The sequence below is a fragment of the Ornithodoros turicata genome, chromosome 1 (assembly GCF_037126465.1).
Source record: "Ornithodoros turicata isolate Travis chromosome 1, ASM3712646v1, whole genome shotgun sequence".
In the NCBI taxonomy this organism is placed as follows: domain Eukaryota; kingdom Metazoa; phylum Arthropoda; class Arachnida; order Ixodida; family Argasidae; genus Ornithodoros; species Ornithodoros turicata.
In genome coordinates this window covers 162,196,606-162,211,557 of record NC_088201.1, presented here as the reverse complement: position 1 = coordinate 162,211,557, position 14,952 = coordinate 162,196,606, and the positions used below count along the sequence as shown (strand labels likewise).

Here is a 14,952-nt window from a genome sequence, read left to right as displayed (position 1 = left end):
TGCTTTTATATGGTGATGTGTGTTACCTAGAAAGTTTTGGGGTTACAATTTATTTGGTTGTATGGGGTGATTATCAGACGCCTGCAAGAAGGTAACTCCTAACGGAAGAGGTTCTGACGTCTCAGAGTGACACAGAAACCCACAGAAAACGCCTTGTTCTTGGGTGTGGGTCATTACATCTGTCCAAACTACACTGTGTGTTTTTCCTATAGCCCATACAGATGTAAACTTTGCAGTCTGTGAATAGTTGTGCGCAGCGGCAGCCAGCTACTTGGAGCACTACATTTTTCACCTAGAGGGTGCACATATTCTACCTGGGATTAGGATCTGTACATCGGTGGCGCTCTTAAGCGGTCACTTAAGACCACTCTTTACGGATGGTTATGCTCACATCTGTAGATGCCATAGGAAATGCACGGAGAATGAAGTTCTGTATGGCTACAATTTCATACGCACCAGTTGAGTGCTTTTAGGTTTTTCTCACATGTAAATGTGGGACGTAGGGGCTTCCTCCAATGAGCATGTAGCTTGCAACGGGCCAAAATGTCAAAATGTGACATTTATCTGCAATTCCCCTGTACTTTAATATTTGTCATGGACCTTTGTATGGTGCTATTTGATACTTTTGACACAGTGCTAAGTCATTTTATAAGGACTGTCTGCCAAACAATATTCGAGTGTGAAGAGTGCCTCAACAGTTTTTATCACCGGAAGAATAAAAATGCTGCCATAACTTTGGTGTCATTGCAGTTTGATGTAACCCCTGTAAGCGCTGGGTGGGTGGGTGTGCATGCCAAGCAGGGGAGTGAGGGAAAGCTTTCTCCTCGATGTGTACTTAAACTGTCCTAAATTGGTCCCTGATGATGAGCGAGGGACAGCCTCGGGGACGTCATCCCATATGCCAAAGTGGCAGTATTATGATACTTTAAGGATCAGATTTTTACATCCCAGGGATGCCATTCCTGTCCCCGTCTGACAGTCGTAGGATAGCCCTGGGATGACAGTGTGTTCTTGGGGTTGCGCCAATTCGGACGGAGGAAAGAGGAACCTCGAAATCGGCACCTTCATTCACGTTTTACTTCCAAAAAGCGCAACGGGTGAATCTGGTTCCTTTTGCATGATTCTTAGGTTGACGGAATCTTTTATATCGCCAAGAGATATTTCAGCACTTTAGTGCCCCTTTAAAGCCCCAAGACAGATTTTCTTTTCAGGAGGTAAGTCAGATTTGATTGGCTCCGAAATGGGAGAGGACGATCAGTGACGAAAGCAAAATAAGAAGAAAATGAGCGCGCTGTTTCAGCATGCCTTTGGTAGCGCGTCCGCGCTCATCATAATCTGTTAACCTATCGTGGAATGATAGGGCAAAGTCTTCTCTTCGTCTGTAAAGATCAAAATGTGCCAGCGATGTGCTCGAACGACTGAAAGCATTTCAATTCGGCAAAGGTCATTTTCCAGTTATGTGTCCACCGCGAGGTTCCTCGTATCGTTTATTACGAACGGGATATGTTGTACCGGTCGTGCCGGTACAGGCGGAGAGTGGAACTGAGGGTCCTGGCTAATCTCAATAGGTATCCTATTTCTCATGAATTTGTTGCTTCGAAATGACTGTTTCGGACCATAAAGTATGAGAAGTCGGGGACAGCAAGCAAACGACACAAGCAGCACAAGTAAAATATGTGCAACGCAGAGATGAAGGCTTAGGAGGGAATGCGTCCCCTTGTCATAGTCCCTGGCACTTCCCTTCCTGGGTTCCTCAGCTTCCTTGTCAACACGTGCGCTTTGTGTCTCGTGTTGGAAAATAGACACCTTCACTTGTTTCTACACTGCAACTCAGTTTCCACATACACCAATAACAACAACAAAAAAAAAAAAACAAAAAAAAACAAGTCGGATTCATTTCACGTGTGCGAACTTCTAAAGATACTTGTAACGACAAACACAATGACAATGCGACAACATTGAATGTTCATCTGTGGACACTAATACACGACCAAAATAGTGAGGTATATCTTCCGGGAGTCAGTCATTTTTTGCGCCTTTTTCACTTTGGTGCCGAACGTAGGTGAGAACGCGGAAATCGACGTCGATTAGTTTGATGAGAATAGGGCCCCTGATGTTTTTCTTTTATGTACATATAAGCAAATGCAGTGCTCCGTATGTGCTGATACGTTAGGAAAAAACGACAAGGAAAGTCGCTACGTAACAACTGGCTGACGAAGACGGTGAGCAACTGTCCGGCCTCAGCGCTTCAACGGTGATTAATTTTCGGGGATCCGAAAAAAACTCTACCGTGCACTGTAGCGCAGCACCACGACGTCCAATTATATCATCAGAAAGCTTCCTGTCCTTTTTTTTTGGCGTTCTCCTTCTTCCAACAAGGCTCCTTGTACTTGTCATAGCAACAATCAAAGACTCCAAAGCAGCACAATGTACTGAAAGTCGAGTGCAATAGGGGTGGACGCTACTTGTTTTATCAATATTCTTTGGTTTCAGGAGTCTGTTTAAGGCCTTCCACCTAACCGTCCACCCCTATTGCACTCGACTTTCAGTACATTGTGCTGCTTGGGCTAGTACACTACACACATATCCCACAACTTAAGCGACCGTTGCTACTGATACGACGCCACTCCATTTCCTGGAAGCCCTTATCGCCATACCGCACTTAAGCTATGCGTCATCACAGATTAGAGCACGCTACGTAACTCCCGTCATAGTCGCCTCATAGGAAAGCCGATATCTTCATTACGTGCAGTAAAGTTCATCGTTCGAGCTGTTCTCGCCCCTGCAGCGTTTGCATCCCATCGCACTCGGAGGAACATCTCGTCCCAACATGCCTGCCGTCCGTTTTTATCCCCCGCCGTCGCTGGACTCGTTCGGAATGTGCGAGTATTGTGGGGCATCCTCCATGTACGTCTGGAAAGCAACCACCTGTGAGCATTCCGTATGCAAGAAGTGCTTACTGAACAAGGAACCTTCGCAAGCGCCTCGATGTCCCCGATGCAACGGAAGCAGCCTCTTGCTCTGTCCTGGTTCAATATTTGGCTGCAAGTATCAGACGGCCATCCCTCATAACTGTGTGGACCACCTTCGCACCTGCCCTCGACGCCCGACTCCGTGTCCCAACGAGTGTTCTTCCATTGTCTCCAACACCGACCTGCCAAAACACTTGACCGATGAGTGTCCCAGGCGTACGCAGGAGTGCCGTTTCTGTCACGGGAACTATTTCGTCTCCGAGATTGGGAGTCACTTTAAGGACTGTCAGGATTATCCGGTCACATGTCAGTACTGCAACCAAGAGAACATTAGACGCGGCAGCTTAGAGGAACATGGCGCCGGTTGCCGCAAAACACCGAAACTTTGCAAGATGGCCGCTTTGGGGTGCACATTCAAGGCAGGTGATGACGAAATGGAACATCACTTGACGCTCGAGAAACACGCGATGTGCATGCATGAGATGAAGGTGCAAATGAACAGCCTGGAAGCGGAAATCTGCCAGGTGCGTGACCAGTGCAGTCGTGAGAAACAAGAACGACAAAAGGAAGAGGAGAAACACAAGAACGAACTCAAAATTCGAGACGAGGAGCTCCGGAAGCTTCGGAAGGACTTTGAAGCATTGCTGCGACATTTTGGCCCGAGCTGTGATAATGCGTGAGAGGAACTTTTCTTGACGGCATACTGATAAATTGCGCCGCTGAAGCTCCACATCGCTTTTTCTGATCCCCCCCCTTCTTTTTATATAACCAATCGAGTACGTAACCGTGCGACAGGTATAAAAATATACCTCCGTGGAATACTAGTGTATTATAACCAAGTGGTTAAATGCGGAATACTTTTCCAGTACTTCCGAAAACGATTCTCGCTTACGTTTGGAATACCATCGTCAATTGCCTGCGCAGAATTGCTTGGAGTGTTTCCTGTAAGGCCCCTGCATAGTATAGGACCCGTCGATTGTGTTTGGGACAATATTTTCTATCGTGACTCCCAGCGGTTATACTGTCCACGTTAGTACAACTTTTTTTTCCATTGTGTTGCTACCTTTGTGCTTTGAATTACAATACGATGTGATGTACATATTACTTTATGATACGAAAAGTCTTGTAGGACAAGTACTGCAATAAAGTTACATGTTTGACAGCCAAGCTTATATCTCTCAAGAAAACATTTGCACCACAAAACGTGCAGGACCTCATGAATATTTCTAGTACAGTTATCCTACTCATTTTGTGAGGTGGCGATCGAAATTGTCACATTTCGCGTACTCTGCGATATCACCAAAGTATTTATTAAATACATTAGCTATAGCGTCATTTTCACTAATGATAATTCAATGAACATAAATTTTTATATTGATGGCGCCCATCAACAACCATGGTGTGAATAATGTCGCACCGCGTTAAAAGAAGAAAACATCAAATTCACATCAATCAAGTGTTACATGCACGACTGTAGCATTACAGTCCTAATGGCAGATGCGACCTGTCTGCAAATTAAAAAATATATATATCGATGTTATGATGTCGATGAACGTACTTGGAATAAGTCATAACACGTGCTAAAAAACTCTGATCGCTGCACATCCGAACTCAAGAAACAGGGGGTATCTTAGTGCCTTAGCCTGGACGTTATATAAATTATTATTATTAAATTAATGACAGAAGATCCGGACAGTGAACCAAGGAATGAACCAGGAATGACCCGTTATATTAAATGTCAGCTTCACTTTTTGAAACAATAGCTTACGATATTCTGAAAGCCCATACGAACTGCGTCAGTGACCACCCTTGATTTTCAGAAAGCAGTCTTCGGCGGAAGCGGTAAATTAACCATTCCGAAACAGATATGCGGCCGCCGTTTTTATGATCGTATAGCACTCTTAAAATGAACTTCACCACAAAGAACGCTCCTAGCCCACCATCACCCAGAATGATATCGTTATCTGCTCTAATTTGTTGAAAACTGGAGGCGTACGCCCTTTTTTGTGACACGGTGAAGTTCATTCCGAAGAGTTCGGTTCAGGCGGTCTACACCGTTGACGTAAGGGATACCAAAGTTCTTTCAAGACACCCCTCAGACGGTATATACCGCTGGGTAATTCCATTTTAAATCGACCAAGGTCCGCCGATTACATTTTTTGATTTCAGTGAAAAAAATCTATGTTGTAAACGACCTTGAGTGAAGACGAAAGCAGGTACCCGGAGCTTCCTACGATCAACCAGACCACAGATGGAGAGGTGGTAAGGTGGCGCCTTCTTCGCAACGTGATATTTTCTCGCGACTTTGCACCCTTACTGATGCCATTCCATTCGCGTCACAGTCCTCATCGGGAGCACACGTAAAGTCTGGGCACTCTAGTATACCTGTACGGAGTGGAAACAGTGTCACTTTAAAGGGTCGCTGAAGAAAAAACGCCAAACTCAGAAGATATGACAAAAATTGCACATTTTTTAGCGCTCATAGCTCCTGGACGGCAGGTCAGATATCCGTAAATGAAGTACGCTTTTCATATGCAATCTTCCCTCTATCGTTCAGTATATGGAAAACCATTCAAACCCGTTTCGTTGCCGAAAGTGATGTCAGTGAAGTTAGGCGAGAGCTGAAAATTGACGATGTTTGGTATGGCATACCCCAGACGCTGCAATACTTATTCCAATAATTTTGCGGTCACTGAAAGTAGCACAGAAGTAATTTTTAACACCCGGTTTTCTTCCTATAAAACTGTTTAGTAGACCAGTAAGATGCACCATGAGAAGTAATTCACACCATAGAGTCATAATTATCTCAGAAATTGAGTTTAAAGTACACCGCAAAAAGCGACCATGCGCAACGGTGGTGGGGAGCAGAACCAGCAAATGATCTGCCGGGGACCTCCCGCTGACGTTGTAGGGGGGGGGGGGGGCGCTCGCTGATTGGTACAGAGAAATGCTGTCTGCTACTCAGATGTTCGGGGCTCTGAAGAAGCATTACTCTGGCTCGGTCATGATTTCCTAAAATTCACGGTGCCTTGTTCTACGAAACACATGATTCATTTATCGCTATCACTAATCCATATCATTAGGTATATAGCCATAGTATAGCCATATCATTAGGTGAACAACAAATTTGTTTCCTTTATAGCAAGGAAAGTGTTTGACGATCACACAAGAAGCAGCACAATTTGAGATAAGACATGTAAGGTGAGTGATTGCTTTGGTAGTCGGATACTCAGTGAAGAGGGAAATTGTACTTCATGCTGACACACTCATTCTTCAAGAACAAACTCAAGAAAAAGACTGCATAGTGACAACTCAAAGAATAAATACAGCCACCGATGAGGAGCAAAGAGCAAACTTTACTCAAAGGTAACTCAATGACATTTCCTCCCTCAGGCAAATATTGGAAACTGCTAATTTTGTTTTCCACTTTCCTCGAGCGTAAGAGCCCCAGAATTCCAGCAAGGCATCAGTACCAAATTTGTGTCAAATTATTTTGGGGTAGGCACTTTTCAACCACGTTCCTTGTTACGCTTCCCCTTCGCAGTGCAACTATATGTCCCTAGACTTATGATTATCAATACCAGATTTCATCAGGTGTCACTGCAACTAAGGAACAGCATTTCATTGCCTGGAGAAAGGCATACAGCCACCGATGAGGAGCAAAGAGCAAACTTTACTCAAAGGTAACTCAATGACATTTCCTCCCTCAGGCAAATATTGGAAACTGCTAATTTTGTTTTCCACTTTCCTCGAGCGTAAGAGCCCCAGAATTCCAGCAAGGCATCAGTACCAAATTTGTGTCAAATTATTTTGGGGTAGGCACTTTTCAACCACGTTGCTTGTTACGCTTCCCCTTCGCAGTGCAAGTATAGGTCCCTAGACTTATGATTATCAATACCAGATTTCATCAGGTGTCACTGCAACTAAGGAACAGCATTTCATTGCCTGGAGAAAGGCATACAGCCACCGATGAGGAGCAAAGAGCAAACTTTACTCAAAGGTAACTCAATGACATTTCCTCCCTCAGGCAAATATTGGAAACTGCTAATTTTGTTTTCCACTTTCCTCAAGCGTAAGAGCCCCAGAATTCCAGCAAGGCATCAGTACCAAATTTGTGTCAAATTATTTTGGGGTAGGCACTTTTCAACGACGTTGCTTGTTACGCTTCCCCTTCGCAGTGCAACTATAGGTCCCTAGACTTATGATTATCAATACCAGATTTCATCAGGTGTCACTGCAACTAAGGAACAGCATTTCATTGCCTGGAGAAAGGCATACAGCCACCGATGAGGAGCAAAGAGCAAACTTTACTCAAAGGTAACTCAATGACATTTCCTCCCTCAGGCAAATATTGGAAACTGCTAATTTTGTTTTCCACTTTCCTCAAGCGTAAGAGCCCCAGAATTCCAGCAAGGCATCAGTACCAAATTTGTGTCAAATTATTTTGGGGTAGGCACTTTTCAACCACGTTGCTTGTTACGCTTCCCCTTCGCAGTGCAACTATAGGTCCCTAGACTTATGATTATCAATACCAGATTTCATCAGGTGTCACTGCAACTAAGGAACAGCATTTCATTGCCTGGAGAAATGCATACAGCCACCGATGAGGAGCAAAGAGCAAACTTTACTCAAAGGTAACTCAATGACATTTCCTCCCTCGGGCAAATATTGGAAACTGCTAATTTTGTTTTCCACTTTTCTCTAGCATAACATCCCTTACATTGCAGCCTTCCAGCAAGGCATCACCTGCACTATCACCTGGAGTTGAATTTATTCTAATGTGCTTGATGTTAAACATACCTTATGACGGTACATTTTGTTTGTTGATAGTGTAACAAAGCCAAAGTAGGCTTTAGGAGCAACAATAAAAAATAGAAGTCAATAGTCTCTTGCACTCAAACTACCAGCGAAATATCTATGAACCTTCATATAATTCGTGGCGTTATGTTTTGAGGGAAATTTGATCTGACTTTATGCATCTAAACAAGCGAAAGCGATGCTGACAGCAGCACAACATAAGTATCGTACCATAATGACAAGATGAGCAACCTACTTTACATTGAGAACTTACTCATGCAGTGGGGTGTTCCTGAGAACTCCCTGGTTTTCAAGCATCTGCAGTGCTAATTGCACCACAATTTCTGTGAGACACGACGCCTGAAATTCTGCGGCTGTTGCGACGCACCCCACGGGCATTTTTTGCATTGCTGCCGGCACGTCCCGACAGCAGACGTCTTCGCGTCCCGTGTCCATTGAGCGGCACGAACCGCATGTGCACCTGTGACGGAGATGAGAAATTACATATAAGCCAGTATAAAATGCACGTATGTCTCACGTCGACTTACCACTCGGCCGCGCTGTCTCGGCGTTTTCGCTTCGTAGCGGCGGCTGCTGTCGCGGACGCCGGCAAACTGAACCTGTGCCGGCATCACAGGGGTATCGCCGTACGGCCGTGTTTTTGTGCCGCACACCGCCGCAGTGTGCGAATTTCCCAAGGGGAAAGAGGCATTAGATGCCGGTACTCCGGCGGGACCTCGAAGTCGTCCATTGCTGCGGCCGCTCCTTCCATCCCCGATTCTCCAAAGGAACTGTCAAAACTGGTTTACGCCGGCAAAGGGACAGGGCGCTGACCCCCATTGACCAGCGAATCAGAACGAGCCCCCCCCCCCTATCGCGTCATCATCACCCCCTCATCCTCGTTTCACCCGGAGTAGCGAGTTAAGGGTGAACGCGCGGAGCTATGTTTATGTGAGTTTTTTTCTGGGAAACAAATTGCACACATCAAAACCTTTCGCGCTGTTCGGTAAAATGACACATACACTTTCATCCAACGTCTTAATCTGAAATTTCTTTGGATGGCCCTTTGTACTCCTTGAAAGGCCAACGCATCCCCTAAATCCAGCTGCAAAAATATGTTGCATTATTTTAGTAGGATGTACGCAGCGAATTTTTTTCTGTGCCCATGTATCGCCGTTGCAGCCTTGCACTCCAACTTCATTTTCGAGTGGCGCGCCATCGCGCGTTTCCCATTTCACAGGGCCTTCGGTCTCCCTAATGTTGCACTGATTTCCGCCGCTGGCACTTATTTCTGGACATGTCCTCGTCTGCATTCATATTTACGTGCAAACCTTTCAGATGCCGTTGCGAGACTCACAGATGACGTCTGTCTATTATGCCGCTGCGACTGAGAGTGGAGTACTGACTGACAATTTGTAGCTGAGTATAAGCAACAACTTTTGAAACAGTTTTGTTAATACTGCACAGAGTGTGCGCTAAAAAAATGTTGTACTGGGAAGTGCTAACAAGTGGCTCATTGCTGAAGGGGCCGTCTTTATTGCAGCCGCAAGAAGAAGTAACAAAAAACTGTCATTAACAGGTAACACATGTCAGTCTGTCATGTCAGGTAACACATGTCAGTCTGGGCACTCTAGTATACCTGTACGGAGTGAAAACAGTGTCACTTTAAAGGACCGCTGAAGAAAAAATGCAAAAGTCAGCAGATATGACAAAAATTGTAAATTTTTTGGCGCTCATAGCTCGTCGTCGGCAGGTCAGATATTCGTAAATGAAGTATGCTTTTAATGCGCAATCTTTCTTCTATCGTTCAATATATATAGAAAATCATTCTAATCTGTTTCGTTTCCCAAAGAGATGTTAGTAAAGTTAGGTGTGAGCAGAAAATTGCCGATGTTTGGTATGGCATACCTCAGCTGCTGCAATACTTATTCTAATAATTTTGCGGCTACATAAAGGCCAACGTATCCCCTAAATCCAGCAGCAAAAATATGTTGCACTATTTTAGTAGGGTGAACGCAGCGAATTTTTCTCTGTGCCCAGGTTTCGTCATTGTGGCCTTGCACTCAGATTCCACTTTCGAGTGGCACGCCATCGCGCGTTTTGAATTGCACTTGCCTTCGGTCTTCCTGATGTTGCATTGATTCCCGCTGCAGGCACTTGTTTGTGGACATGTCCACGTCGGCATTCTTAATTACGAGCAACCATTTTATATGCCGTTGCGACACCAACAGATCGCGTCTGTCTCTTATTCCGCAGAAACTGAGATTGGAGTACTGACAGGAGTAGCCGAGTATAGCAACAACTTTTGTCAATACTGCACAAGGTGTTAATTTTTTTATTAAATTTTGTACTGGGAAGCGCTACCAGCGGCTGATTGCTGGAGGTGCCGTGTTCATTACAGCCGCAAAAAGAAGTAACAAAAACTGTCAGCCTACATTGCATAGGTACCATGCCTTTCTGCGATGGAAATTATCGTGACATCTATTTGTGACATATATTAATAAAAAAAATAATGAGGGGCGCATTCTACCGACAAGTGTTCGCCTGTCTGGCTTGGTGCAAGCTTCCTCTTATTGACCAAATCCTGTGTAATTGACCAAATAATATAGGGGCTCAGGGGATGCATATGCTACCTATGTAATGTAGGTTAATGCTTTACGTAAGTTAATGTAATGTAAGTTAAGCTAATGACAGTTTTTTGTTACTTCTTGCGGGTGCAATAAAGACGGCACCTCCAGCAATGAGCCACTTGTTAGCACTTCCGAGTACAACATTTTTTTAGCGCTCACCCTGTGCACTATTAACAAAACTGTTTCAAAAGTTGTTGCTCATACTCAGCTACAAATTGTCAGTCAGTACTCCACTCTCAGTCGCAGCGGGGTTGTTTCATTTTAAATCGAACAACGTGTGAAAGTCGTATTTTTTAATTCGCCTAGAAAAAATATATGTTAGATGACAGGTCAAACGACGCAAATTGCGCCACGTGCGACGCTCGTGCGTGGAGTAGTTTCCGCGTGGGAGAGGAGGAAAGTCTGAGGCTGCTTGAGCGCGCTTTCTTCTGGACCGACTTTGACGGGATCTAGCACCGCTGATTCTTTGGTTGCATCCATCACCTGCAGGGGTCTCGCAATGGGCACATTTTACGTTTTGCGAAACTTCCACAACGTTCTTTTATCAATGAAAAGGATCTGACTTTCACACTGCCTGGGGGACTCGTGGCCACCTTAAACAAAAGCTACGATGTTACCACTGGATAAAGATCTTTACGAAGCACTTCGTTTCTTCTCACTACTTTGTCGGTATGTTCGAAAACTTGGGCTTCTCGTCAAGGGCGCACAGGCAACTCATGTACTCTCCCACAGTTTGAATGAGCCTGACGGAACTGGGAGACCATAGGGTAAATGTAAAGTGATGCTCTGGGGACACTACAACAAGCTCACGCAGTGTGGTCATTGATTACTACGTCAGCGGGAGACCTGTAGCAAAGAAGAGGTTGAAGGTCGCGTGCTCGTGGATGGGGCGCGCAAGGCTGCAGTCTCCTGGACCATGCCTGACCAAAAAAAATCGCTGCGCGTCTCTGGGGTAAAAATAAAAGATTGTCTCACTTGGGGTCTAAAGTAGAGACATGACGCCACCTTTTCAAAAATAATCAAGGAAATCGAAGATGGCATTTTTGAGAAAATTGAGATGCTACATTGGCAATTTTCCCCTACGATGTGCGATTCTCAAGCTAATAACACACAAAGCACTAGACTCAGAAAAATGAACTTTATACAGCACGAAAGGTCTTTCGACGTCCTATCGAATGGCACTAAGCTCGATGTCCTCAGACGTTCCGTCATGAAGCAAATACAAAGTTTGACCTTTTTGAACGTTTACGCCAAGTCTGGCATTTTTTAACAGAAAATCTGTGGCGCTCAGAGTTCTGTGGGTGGCTGTCGACAGTGTCTATGGTGCAGCCTGTAATCACGAAAAATCTCCACTTCCTAGGCATAAAATCAGAGGTGCTAGATCCCGTCAAAGTCGGTCCAGAAGAAAGCGCGCTCAAGCAGCCTCAGACTTTCCTCCTCTTCCTCTCGGAAACTACCCCACGCACGAGCCTCGCACGTGGTGCGATTTGCTTCGTTTGAGCTGTCCTCTAACATATATTTTTTCTGGGCAAATTAAAAAATACGACTTTCATTCGTTGTGCGATTTAAAATGAAACTACGCAGCGGCATAATAGACAGACGTCATCTGTGCGTCTCGCAACGGCATCTGAAAGGTTTGCACGTAAATATGAATGCAGACGTGGACATGTCCACAAATAAGTGCCAGCGGCCGAAATCAGTGCAACATTACGGAGACCGAAGGCCCTGTGAAATGGGAAACGCGCGACGGCGTGCCACTCGAAAATGGAGTCGGAGTGCAAGGCTGCAACGGCGAGACATGGGCACAGAAAAAAAAATCGCTGCGTAAACCCTACTAGAACAGTGCAACATATTTTTGCAGCTGGATTTATGGGATACGCTGGCCTTTCAGTGACCGCAAAATTATAGGAATAAGTGTTGCAGCGGCTGGGGTATGCCATACCAAACATCGTCAATTTTCAGCTCTCGCCTAACTTCACTGACATCTCTTTCGTCAACGAAACGTTTTTTTAATGGTTTTCCATATACTGAACGATAGAGGAAAGATTGCATATGAAAAGCGTACTTCATTTTGCGGATATCTGACCTGCCGTCCAGGAGCTATGAGCGCTAAAAAATATGCAATTTTTGTCATATCTTCTGAGTTTGGCGTTTTTTTCTTCAGCGACCCTTTAAAGTGACACTGTTTTCACTCCGTACAGGTATACTAGAGTGCCCAGACTTAACGTGTGCTCCCGATGAGGGCTGTGACGCAAATGGAATGGCATCAGTAAGGCTGCAAAGTCGCGAGAAAATATCACGTTGCGAAGAAGGCGCCACCTTACCCCCTCTCCATCTGTGGACTGGTTGATCGTAGGAAGCTCCGGGTACCTGCTTTCGTCTTCACTCAAGGGCGTTTACAACATTATTTTTTGTTACTGAAATAAAAAAATGTAATAGGCGGACCTTGGTCGTTTTAAACTGGAATTATCCAGCGGTATATACCGTCTGAGGGGTGTCTTGAAAGAACTTCGATATCCCTTACGTCAACGGTGTAGACCGCCTGAACCGAACTCTTCGGGATGAACTTCACCGTGTCACAAAAAAGGGCAGACGCCTCCAGTTTTCAACAAATTAGAGCAGATAACGACATCATTCTGGGTGATGGTGGGCTAGGAGCGTTCTATGTGGTGAAGTTCATTCTAAAAGTGCTATACGGTCATAAAAACGGCGGCCACATATCTGTTTCGGAATGGTTAATTTACGATTATTTAGAAGACCGCTTTCTGAAAATCAAGGGTGGTCACAGACGCAGTTCGTATGGGCTTTCAGAATATCGTAAGCTATTGTTTCAAAAAGTGAAGCTGAAATATTCATGAGGTCCTGCACGTTTTGTGGTGCAAATGTTTTCTTGAGAGATATAAGCTTGGCTGTCAAACATGTAACTTTATTGCAGTACTTGTCCTACAGGACTTTTCGTATCATAAAGTAATAGATGTTCATATGTGAAGTATTATGATCCGATAATATATTGTACATCACATCGTATTCTAATTCAAAGCACAGAGGTAGCAACACAATGGAAAAAAAGTTTTACGAACGTGGACAGTATACCCGTTGGGAGTCACGATAGAAAATATTGTCCCAAACGCAATCCACGGGTCCTGTACTATGCAGGGTCTTGCAGGAAACACTCCAAGAAATTCTGCGCAGGCAATTGACGATGGTATCCCAACCGAAAGCGAGGATCATTTTCGGAAGTACTAGAAAAGTATTCCGCATTTAACCACTTGGTTATAATACACTAGTATTCCACGGAGGTATATTTTTATACCTGTCGCACGGTTACGTACTCGATTGGTTATATAAAAAGAAGGGGGGGGATCAGAAAAAGCGATGTGGAGCTTCAGCGGCGCAATTTATCAGTATGCCGTCAAGAAAAGTTCCTCTCACGCATTATCGCTGCTCGGGCCAAAATGTCGCAGCAATGCTTCAAAGTCCTTCCGAAGCTTCCGGAGCTCCTCGTCTCGAATTTTGAGTTCGTTCTTGTGTTTCTCGTCTTCCTTTTGTCGTTCTTGTTTCTCACGACTGCACTCCTCACGCACCTGGCGGATTTCCGTTTCCAGGCTGTTTATTTGCACCTTCATCTCATGCATGCACATCGCGTGTTTCTCGAGCGTCAAGTGAGGTTCCATTTCGTCATCACCTGCCTTGAATGTGCACCCCAAAGCGGCCATCTTGCAAAGTTTCGGTGTTTTGCGGCAACCGGCGCCATGTTCCTCTAAGCTGCCGCGTCTAATGTTCTCTTGGTTGCAGTACTGACATGTGACCGGATAATCCTGACAGTCCTTAAAGTGACTCCCAATCTCGGAGACGAAATAGTTTCCGTGGCAGAAACGGCACTCCTGCGTACGCCTGGGACACTCATCGGTCAAGTGTTTTGGCAGGTCGGTCTTGGAGACAATGGAAGAACACTCGTTGGGACACGGCGTCGGGCGTCGAGGGCAGGTGCGAAGGTGGTCCACACAGTTATGAGGGATGGCCGTCTGATACTTGCAGCCAAATATTGAACCAGGACAGAGCAAGAGGCTGCTTCCGTTGCAGCGGGAACATGGAGGCGCTTGCGAAGGTTCCTTGTTCAGTAAGCACTTCTTGCATACGTAATGCTCACAGGTGGTTGCTTTCCAGACGTACATGGAGGATGCCCCACAATACTCACACATTCCGAACGAGTCCAGCGACGGCGGGGGATAAAAACGGACGGCAGGCATGTTGGGACGAGATGTTCCTCCGAGTGCGATGGGATGCAGACGCTGCAGGGGCGAGAACAGCTTGAACGATGAACTTTACTGCACGTAATGAAGATATCGGCTTTCCTATGAGGCGACTATGACGGCAGTTACGTAGCGTGCTCTAATCTGTGATGACGCATAGCTTAAGTGCGGTATGGGGATAAGGGCTTCCAGGAAATGGAGTGGCGTCGTATCAGTAGCAACGGTCGCTTAAGTTGTGGGATATGTGTGTAGTGTACTAGCCCAAGCAGCACAATGTACTTGAAGTCGAGTGCAATAGGG

At 45.3% G+C, this 14,952-nt stretch overlaps 2 protein-coding genes across 2 annotated transcripts; one reads left to right on the top strand and one right to left on the bottom strand.

The window, feature by feature from the left end:
* The first annotated feature begins 2,830 nt into the window (after nucleotides 1-2,830).
* LOC135388564 (TNF receptor-associated factor 4-like) lies at nucleotides 2,831-3,652 on the top strand. Its single transcript, XM_064618187.1, has one exon. The coding sequence runs from the start codon at nucleotides 2,831-2,833 to the stop codon at nucleotides 3,650-3,652; it is 822 nt and encodes a 273-aa protein (XP_064474257.1).
* A 10,175-nt stretch (nucleotides 3,653-13,827) lies between these two features.
* LOC135388556 (TNF receptor-associated factor 4-like) lies at nucleotides 13,828-14,649 on the bottom strand. The gene has a single exon (XM_064618177.1). The coding sequence runs from the start codon at nucleotides 14,647-14,649 to the stop codon at nucleotides 13,828-13,830; it is 822 nt and encodes a 273-aa protein (XP_064474247.1).
* Between the last annotated feature and the right edge of the window lie 303 nt (nucleotides 14,650-14,952).

Bases quoted from the DNA above. Each gene is read 5' to 3' on its own strand.
- LOC135388556 (XM_064618177.1), bottom strand. From the start codon at position 14,649: ATGCCTGCCGTCCGTTTTTATCCCCCGCCGTCGCTGGACTCGTTCGGA.
- LOC135388564 (XM_064618187.1), top strand. From the start codon at position 2,831: ATGCCTGCCGTCCGTTTTTATCCCCCGCCGTCGCTGGACTCGTTCGGA.